The sequence below is a fragment of the Seriola lalandi genome, unplaced genomic scaffold (assembly GCF_002814215.2).
Source record: "Seriola lalandi dorsalis isolate HSWRI2012SDOR001 ecotype SW California unplaced genomic scaffold, Sedor1 jcf7180002053933, whole genome shotgun sequence".
Taxonomy (NCBI): Eukaryota; Metazoa; Chordata; class Actinopteri; order Carangiformes; family Carangidae; genus Seriola; species Seriola lalandi.
This window is the reverse complement of record NW_019524486.1, coordinates 262,596-272,682: the sequence shown is the minus strand read 5'-3', so window position 1 is coordinate 272,682 and position 10,087 is coordinate 262,596. Positions and strand designations below refer to the sequence as shown.

Genomic DNA, 10,087 nt, shown 5'->3' with positions numbered 1-10,087 from the left:
CAATCCCACAATGAGACGACAACAGCTGCACATCTGTACCCTGCTGGACTGTAGCCTATACCATGTGTGGGGCAGCAGGTGCAGCTCTACAAGAAAACTTTTCCCGTCCTCAAGTTAAAGATCTTCATTATCAAACACACCACAAATTAAATGGTGATTAAAAACCCTCTGTATTTCAGAATATAGAAAGAGATCATTTAGATCAATTTAAACCTCATGAGATAAAAACATAAGCTCCTTCTCATTTATGTTGGCTTAAAAGCTTGAATATGTGAATTTTAACATGAACGAGTCTTTGACAACTGGGAAATCTCAATCTACTGAGGAAGATCATGTGATACAATTGAAAGCTTGAGCATGAGTTTCTTTCCCCACCAGGACCATTTTTATTCATTTAGTCATTTTATTGTCTGTTCATCTGCACATCTTTGTGTCTGAGGACCTCTACGAGAACAAGACAGTGCAACACGAGCTTATCCTCTAATTTAAAATGTTGAGATAAAATTTAAAAATTAAAAAAGGTTTGGCGGTTAAGGAAATTTTTCAAAATTACAAGATTGAATCTGCATTGTGAGGGAAAGATGAGATCTGCTCAGCCACTATTTACATGCAAAGCATTTCAGTCCCATGAGGGCAAACATGATCATTTTTCACTGTGACTGCTCCACTTTAAGGAGGACTTTCCTGAAGATTTGCAAAATCTGAGCTGGGACAAGGGAAAGAGACAATTCAAACAGTGTCATAAATTGTCACATTGGCAAATGAGAGTAAGTTCTTACTGACAGACTGTTCAGTCTTAAATGTCATGGTTTAACTACATAAACTTGCACACCCACTCTGTTGATGTAACTATGTGAGAAGGCAATGCTGCAAAAACTGCACACCCTGCATATCTGGTATACGTTTTCATCATCTTTTTTTAAAGCTGATTTCACCATGACCCAAATCAGACCAATCACTGCAGATGCTGGAAATTCAGACCAGGGCAATTAATAATCACAAAGTCAACACGTTATCATTCATATGTTTATGTGGACAGAACACAGAACCTGAGATAACAGCACATCCCCAGCATCCACACCGACTCATTAAACATTGACATTGAGGCTTATTTGGAAACAGACGATGTTTAAATGCATCAGCATTTCACCAGGATACTAAAACTAGTAGAAGTTAGTCAAACACCCAGACTAGTTAACTTTCCATCCACGTGCACACACAAACAAAACTCCTGTCAGAAACAATAAACCAAGGATTTACATACGTTCCTCCTCATAACATCCTCTCTTGGAAGTGCATAAAAAAATCCACCTGATACAATATCTCATGTAACACCTGCCTCAATTATACCGACAGAAGAAACAAAACTAAAAGTAACTTTTTTTTTTTTAGCTTATGTTGCAGGTAATTGAAAAAGGTGTAGAAAATACACATTACTACTCTTAAATTTACAATGAAGTACAAAAAGTGAATATAAAAATAAGAATTGCAACTCAATAGTAGCAGTTCAATTTGTGCAAACATGTCTACCAGAAATAAAACTATATGAACATCAACTTGTCAGCTTGGCAGAAGAAAGAGAACATCTTCAGAGAAACATTTAGGATGACAAATCTACACCACTAAAACTGGTTAGGTAGTCAACTAGGCTGCAAAACCTTAAAACTATAAACATACCATCAAGCACACATTTAGAATATCGAGGAATAACAGGTTTTGATCCATTAACACGTGCACAACTTACTTTTTTTTGCAAGTAAACAAGACAACAACAACAACAAAAAATATCTGTACAACTTTTAAAGCAGGAATGCATGAGCTGAAGCCTTTAGGTATTGATGCTACCCAAGTCCAACGACTAGAATATTCCCTTCAGTCTACAATAATCAAAATGTGATTTCATTGTATTTATTTATTCATTTTTAAATCAGGTAAATAAAAAAAGTACCCCACTGATTTGTCATGCTTTGTACACCAGCAACAGCTGCAGGGTCAAGTTAGATAAAAAGAATTGAGAACTGCAGATAAATATCTTTGAATCCTTAAAAAAAACAAAACAACCAAACTTATCCAAGAAGGGTTTGTCTTACTTAACCCAGACTCCTAACGTTTTGGACAGAGATGACACGCTGCAGTCAAGAGTTTAAAAACCAGTATCAAATAATAAAGTCTGTGACATGGCTTCTTTGGGGAAACAGAATAATCTGTGCAGCAGTTTGGGGTCAGTCATCCAACAAATCACATCTCAGATGAAGATAAGAGTAGAAGAAGTGAGCAGTCCTGTCATCCGACTGCCACGTCTCCCACACTCGGGTTTGGCCAAAAATAAATCTTTGGATAATTAAATGTAACAACCAAAAAGGTCTTAATTTAGGAGACGTCACAATGCCTGAAAACCCAAAACTACTAACGTATAAAGCAAATCCTTTGGATCGTGTGTGAGTATGATACTAACTCTTTTCTGTCAATATTATTAGTTTTTTTTAAAATAAGGTTATTTTATACCTGTGTAGAAAAGGAATGAACCTTTCCTAAAAAATAAAGCAACAAAGCAAATCCATCCCAGAACACTGAAAGATTTGCATTATGCACATTCATTTCCACAGAAAAGATCTGCAGCTGAGATCAGAAAGCGAGGCCCTCCCCAGAGTTTTCTCCCATGACGGCAGCGGCGGCGGCAGTGCTGTTGGCAGGAGCCTCTTGAGCAGCAGCAGCAGCCGCCGCCGCCCGGTTGCCAGACGAGGTTGCCTGGCAGGAGCCTGTTCCCTGGCTCAAGCAGCTGCCTGCTGGGGAGACGGCAAGGCTGCGGAACAACAGTTCCATGGAGGGCAGCAGGGGCTTCAGGAGGCTGACGGGGCAGAAGGCTGAGCCCCCATAGGGGGTAAAGTTTACCTTGTTGGGGTCTGGGCAGGAGGAGATGAGGGCCGGCTTTGATTGGCGTGGAGTGCTACAAAATGAGAGAAGCGGCAATGTAAGACCAAACTAATATCCATCAACGTGCGAGTGGTAGAACTGAGGTCTGATTATATACATGCACATGTTCAACAGTAACTATATTGTCCCCTACAAATAAACTAATAAGAGGTGTGCCAAGCTTTAATCTAGCCCAGATTGTAACACACTATAAACTACTAACCTACAACTAAAATCATAACCAGTATTGTATTGCAACTATAGCTGCACTTACAAGAAGTCTTGCAACCAAATTTCACACGATGGGTTTAAAAAGACAGAAGAATTGACGACTTGACTGTGAGGGAGGAGGCTGGATTATTGGAAGGGTAAACATACAGATCACAAATAAATTAAATAAATTTGTAATCAAGTATAAGGCAAAGTTAAACATCTCAAAACTTTAACTTAAAAAAAAAAATAAAATGTTAAATGCCCAACTTTAACCAAACTTGTTCTGACAGACTGGTGTCCATATTAAGGGTAAATAACTTATGTGGCCACATTGAAAAACAAACAGGTAAGTAGCCACCACCAGAGGGCATCCACACACTGCCTCAGTTGGAACTGATACATTACATATACAGTATTTGTCTAATCAATCACAATAATGGAGATTTCTCAGTGTAGAGGTAATTTGTGTAACTACTGAAGGTGAGGTGCAAAGCAAGATGAGGCAGAGGTCGTTTATTATGTTCGGACACAAAACAATAAAAACCTGTACCCGTACCTGGTCTCCTCCCACACTCTGACCTTTTCACAGCCCTCTGGAGGTTCTCTCTGGAAGCAGCAACTTTTGTTGGGCCCTGGCGAAGAGGAGATCAGCAGAGGCAGGGAGAGGTCAGCCTCATTCTGGGAGGAGAACGGTGACAGGACGCACATCTCTGCACCGTCTATTAAACCTGAACAAGGAGAAAAGGGGTGATACGTCAATGTGTGCACGTCTTATAAAGACAGTTATAATAATTGTTCTCAGTATATGAAATAAATTAGCTAAGTTCATCTCAACTGTTGTAGAAACTAATATCAATGTTAGTATTAATTGTTAGTAAACTGGAGTTTCTGAGCATTATGATCATGAATTTTGTCACCAGTATTAAAAGGACAATTTTTGTTTTGTTCAAAAGGTTCAAGATCATTTTAAGTATAAAAATTAATCAATGGTTTCAATGTTACAGTTTTGCACGGCTAAGATAGAGCCAGTAATTGTCCTTATAGTTTAACAGTCTGTCTTGATATACTACCAGAAATACGAGCTATATTTTGCATGTGGTTAAATGTTTAGTTTCACAATGAAAATAAGCACATAACAGCACGATTGAAGAGGATGTAACCTGTACATTTAATTTACAACTTTGTTTGAACTTGTGAAAAACGACTGGTGAAGCGTGCACAAGGAAGAGAGAGACTGACCTGTTTAAGCGCTGGTCTTAAAAGCAAAATAAGATGGAAGAAAATGACAAAAAACTAGAAGATCCGGAAGACAACGCGCTACAGCAACTGCCACTCTTACACCAATAAGATTGAAGGCAACATAAACAAAGATATTCTAACTCTGTCATGTCCCTCTGAGGAAAATATACATCAGAAAATGTGTCTTTATCTGCCTCATTATGTCTGTTCAGTCTGATTTGTAAGAGGGTAAATGTAGCACAATTCCTCATAACTGTGCGTTTAACACACAAGCCACCATAGAACAGAAGATAAATAAACCTGTGCCTGAATATAGTTTTTGATTTTAGGCTACATCTTGAGTGGCTGCAGCAGGTGTGATCACACAGCAGTTGACTCACCTTTTTGTTATACGACTTCTCTCCATTTTAATACTAATATCAAAGTTACATATTGACATTGGGCTTTAGTTAAGAACTTCTGATGTGATGCATGTAAAAAGGCACCATTTGTAGAGAAGATGGAAACTACATGTATTATCCATGTAGCCAAAAACCAATAAATACACCACTCTTTGTGCTAAATAAAAAAATGCAAAAACATCTCAGCCTAATTCACACTAGTAAAGCAAGACATATTGTCTTCCTGTTAAGTCACAAAGCACCTTCCCCAACAGTGGTGAGAAAAAAATGTTTTTCTTTCAACTCATTTAGAATTATGATATGATATCAAACAGAAACCATCAACAAACCTGCTTATACATAAGAGAAAATGCACTGATTGACACTTTGTGCTGACAAACTAACCTTGGTGCAGGTCCAGAGGAACGTCTTCAGCATTAGGCGAGGAGGTGGAGATGTAGTTGGGGGAGGGGGAGGGGGAGGGGGAGGTAGAGGATGATGACATGGGTGTGGTGGCGGGGTCACTCTGAGAACCACTGCTGCAGCCCTGCGGCGGGACCGGAGCCCGGTGACCATCTGGAACCTCAAGGAGCTGATGGGCAGGAAACAACAGTTTTTACTCAGCGTTATTAACACTAGCTACATATTACTTTTTAGGAATATCGAAAAAAAAAAAACTTTCCTCTGTTTATAAGTTAAACAATTCTTTCTCTGTGTGTATGCTGTGTGGAGCGTGAGTAGCAGTTACCCTGTGCTGAGGATGCGGGGGCTGGCAGATGAACATGCCTTCCAGCTCCTGGTTGAGGCCCTCCACGCTGCAGCGCAGTCGGGGGACCAGTGTAGACAAGGGAGCGAGGGGGATGGGAATTGGCTGAGTCTGAGGACACATCAACAAGTGAAATGGAATTTAGGCTGCAGTAGTCCTGAGGAGCAACAGATCCAACACTTGCTGTTTTTACACAGTGCTTGTCAGTTTTTCTTGTTTCCTCCCATTGTGAAGCACAGTGAGCCACATTATTTGTTTGAGGAGTGCTATATAAATAAAGGTTATTATTGTTATTACTAAATCAAATCCTGAAGCCTTCCAATGCAGTGCCCAAAACACATTCTTCACAAGTTAAGTTTGAAAGCAACATGTGCTGGAGATGCCACTGTAATTCATCAAATTCCACAATGATAATCAAAACTGGCAAAGCATGTACATCCTTATTAAAATATTATAAACACTTTCAGTTGCAAATCAGGTTTGTAACCATTCTTATTGGTTTGTCATGCCACCACACTTTGGTCTGAAGCCACCTCAGCCCAGTCAAGAGAGGCAACACATAACAAGACAGTGCAGACCAGCTGTGCTGAAAAGAAGAAGTGCGTATTTCGCTCTGAAAAGCAGAAGCAGCGTGATGTAGTGGTCTTCCTGTTGCTTCAGTGTTTTACTTCGTTCACTTCCTGCAACGAGCTACACTGTTTACTTATGCATGTTGATGACTGTAAAATCACTGATACTTCTCTGGAGACAGACCGGGTGCACTGGTAAAAACCTTTAAGATGCTTTTGTCAACTTTTCCTGTTAAAAGAAAAGAAACGTACACGTACACGTACACACACACACACACACACACACACACACACACATATATGTACAAAGTGAGCAGCATAGTGTGCTTGTGTGCTGACGATGGCACGGTACCTGTGTAGTTCCTAGGTTACAGCTCCGCTGAGTATAGCCTCGCTGGCGGTCTTTGTCGTGTCCCCCTGAGACGGCAGGTTTGTTGCGCTGCTGCAGCTGTTGTTTTAGTTTAGCAATCTGCAATGAACAGAGGGTTATTATCAGTCAATAAGCTTGCACACACACAAATGCACAGACAAAGTCCTTTAAACATGGAACACACTTTGCAAGACCCCTTCAGAGGCACATTTTAGGCATTTTTTTTTTTTTAGCTGTAACAATATGATTATGTGATGTTGAGATAAAAGATGTGATGAGGAGTTAAGCTCTGGTGAAAACTGAAATGGGAAGTTTCTTTAGAGATGAGGTCATTTGATCGCCCGTTTCTCAATTCTATCAAAATAATTGAGTAAGGCCTTTTTTTCCCAACAGCTTGCCCTTTTCGATACAAAAATGCCCAGTTTAGCAAACCTGCGTGTTACAAACACACACATTGAGCAATAAAGGCAGATATTGACCTCTCGCAGATGCTCAGCGCTGCCCCATGATGCTGAACGTTTGTGACTGCTGCTTCCTCTCCTGCTTTGGGAGTTATCTGACCACGAGTCTGGGGTCTGGGGAGGAAGAAACCACAATATGGTCAGATGCCGTAAGAACTGTTCAAAATAATATAGCACGTGACAAATAAAATAAGTGTATATATTAAGCTTTGCCCTGAAGCTGTGTTACAACCATATGAAAGTCTGAGTCCGGATTCTGTGGCATTGAAGTCGCATATTATTACAAGACTTCAACCATATTTTACAGATAGTTTCACACTGAGCACAGATCAGCTTTTCATGCTCAAAGGCTGATCTGCAGCCACAACACATCATCCACACCCACAGACGATCTTTTCACACTTGTAGAAGAGCGAAACAGCAGGAGAAACTGAAAAACAAAGAGGGGGGGAGGATGTGGGCAACCAAAGAGCAGTGGCGAGTGCCTGCACACAGAGCAGAGAGGATGGGTGCAGCCAAAACGGCCTCGTCAGCTGACTTCAGGGACTGTTCTCATGGCTGTGGTTCTCACTCTGTAATGGCTATGCAAGCACCAGATAGTCCCTCCCTCCCACCATCTCGTAGCAACTTCCTTCTCTGCAAAAGTGCAAACTAATCTTCCAACAGACACCATTAAAATAATTTTTTTTTTTTTTTAAAGTTATGTTCAGTAAAATCTGACAAAAATCAATTGTAAAGTTCTACATTCTATTCATTTCTTTGTGAGAAAACAGCTTTGATTCAAACTTGCCAGCATTATTATGTTCACCCAGGTACACTTTTCATCTGGAGCTGACCTGAGTGGATTTGTCCTTTCGAGAGAGGCTGCTCTGGCCCTCTGGTTCTTTCGGCCAGTGTCCCTGCAGGTACGGTCCGATGATGGCGTCGAGAGACATCGTCCGCCTCATGCCAGAGCTCAGCTGTTGCGATTTGGTCTTTCCAGCTGTCAGTATCAGAGGCAACTTTTCATTTTACATGTAGCAAGAGGTTAAAATTATCTTTGATTTTTTTTGTCTTCATCACTTAGTAAAAGAACTGTTGAATTTTGAGTCAACATAGCTTTGAGCTCTTACACTTAATAAACTGTTATTTACACCTACATAATCAGAAAACACATATTGCTCTTAAAAAGTGCTATATGTAATATGAACAAGCTTTAAGCTAATTTGTACCACCACTAACAACATCTTTAGCTAAAATGGGATGTGAAATTCACCTGCAACCATTCTGAAAATAGATTAATAGTTAGGTTGTTTTTTACAAAAGATAAATCGCAAGAACATTTCCAGCCTCTCAAATATGAGGATTTCCTGTTCTATTTGTCTGTTATGACTGTAAAGTGAATATCTTTGGGTTCAGAGCCAGAAACCTGGAGCCATCACCTAGGGCTCTGACAACTTATATCCTTATATTTCATAGTCCAAAAGATTCATCGATAAACCGACATGGTATTTGACAGATTTATTCATATTGAAAATATGCTTTTGTGGAAGCCATAATCATATCTATAGAGTAATATCTGCTAGGTTGTATCATCTGCATTACTATATTTCCATACATTGTCATATTATTTACGTCCATTTCATTTCTTGTATGTATGACAGTATGATAGACAAATGCATTAATTTAATAGACACAGCTAAATCTACATAGAAAACAATACAACACACAGCTCTAACAATGAATGAATAGTTGATAAGTGGTTGTCAGTTGATAAATTTGTTTTGGAATGTACTGACTTCCATGTTGACAATAGTTTATGACAACACATTACTACACGTTTCAGTAGGGCTTTACTTGATCATCTATTTCAAGTCTGAATAACTTAAAGTATTTTAGTAGTAAACCCAGAAGTGGATATAGCTGGTGTGAAACCATGTAAGGCTGTATTTATGTAGTCCACAGTGTCTATTTTTTTTTTTTTACATTTTCTATCATGACATCACATTTAAGCCTATACATATTTATCCAGAGAAAATAGCTGTATGATCCATAAAGTGTGGCAGGTGTTAGGCTCATACCTGACTTTCCATCTCTCCGGTTTGATCGAGGTTTGCTTGCCAGCTGATATGGGATGGTGGCCTTGAGGGGCTGTGGACCCAAAGCAGCTCCCCGGGTCTGTCCAACTCCACTTCGGCCCGACATGTTTGCCGTAACAAACCTGGGAGCACTCAGCTTCTCACTGACTGGAAATTAGCAGTGGATGTCCTGCCTGAGAGAGCTGTGGGGGCGCTCTGTGGAAACACTGGTAATGGCTGGCTAAGTTACCAGCTGCAACTCTTCCTCCTCTGGTGATGATGACTACTCAAAACCGTTACAAAAGTCGGGCTTGACTCATACAATTAATCATTTCCAAGTCAAATACAACTACCAGCAACACGTAGCTCGACAGCTGAGACGTGACTAACAGCTTGTGTTCTAATCTTCGGCGGTGATCATACTTTTTTTCTGGCTTGTGTGCGAGTTAGCAGCCTAGCAAGCAAAGTTTCTTTGTGAGGATGTTGAGATATTTCACCCTGTTGTCGAACAAGGAAGCAATTCCAGTTTCAAAAAGTCACTTTAACGTCAACTCCTACGTCTTCTGAGCAAACCTTGAAGTATATTTCATTGTACTTCTTCGGGCTGGAGCGTGTTTTGGTGGCCTACAAGGTTTCGAGGTGGTCACAGTTTCTTTGGCCCTCCGCGTTCTTGTTTCAACGCAAACTCCAAACACTTCCACCACCACCACCACGCTGGTGTGGATTTAATTATGTAGGGGGCGGTACCAGCTCTGAATCTCACTTCTCATTGGCTGGTGAAGTCATCAACTTCAATCCTATTGGACAATCGGCCATCAATCCGTCAAACCTCGGACAATGAAATTTGCTGTCACCGCCTCCAATTTATATCACATATTAACCGATTTACGCCACCAAGTACGTGTTGAAACATCACGTAAAAACCTCCAACGTTTGAAAACTGACAGTTTCGATTAATCGTGACACTAACAATCCATAGACTACTTTTTAAAACTTCATTAATGGTTGAAGTTACTGTAATTTACCATTTTAAGCTAACTCTGGTGGCATAGTTTCTCTTGCAATTACAAATTATCAGTGCTGGAAGACGGTAGACTTCAACACGTAAGTAAAAGTGCA

The 10,087-nt window shown here is 40.1% G+C and overlaps 1 protein-coding gene across 1 annotated transcript; it reads right to left on the bottom strand.

Annotated features, from left to right (window-relative positions):
- Positions 1 to 1,012: 1,012 nt before the first annotated feature.
- fam117ab (family with sequence similarity 117 member Ab) lies at positions 1,013 to 9,665 on the bottom strand. Its single transcript, XM_023402451.2, has 8 exons — positions 8,972 to 9,665; positions 7,748 to 7,893; positions 6,930 to 7,025; positions 6,433 to 6,549; positions 5,494 to 5,622; positions 5,151 to 5,337; positions 3,683 to 3,854; positions 1,013 to 2,947 (listed from the first exon to the last, which is right to left on the bottom strand). Exons 1-8 carry the CDS (start codon positions 9,093 to 9,095, stop codon positions 2,626 to 2,628), a joined length of 1,293 nt encoding a protein of 430 aa, XP_023258219.1. The 5' UTR covers positions 9,096 to 9,665; the 3' UTR covers positions 1,013 to 2,625.
- Positions 9,666 to 10,087: the final 422 nt, after the last annotated feature.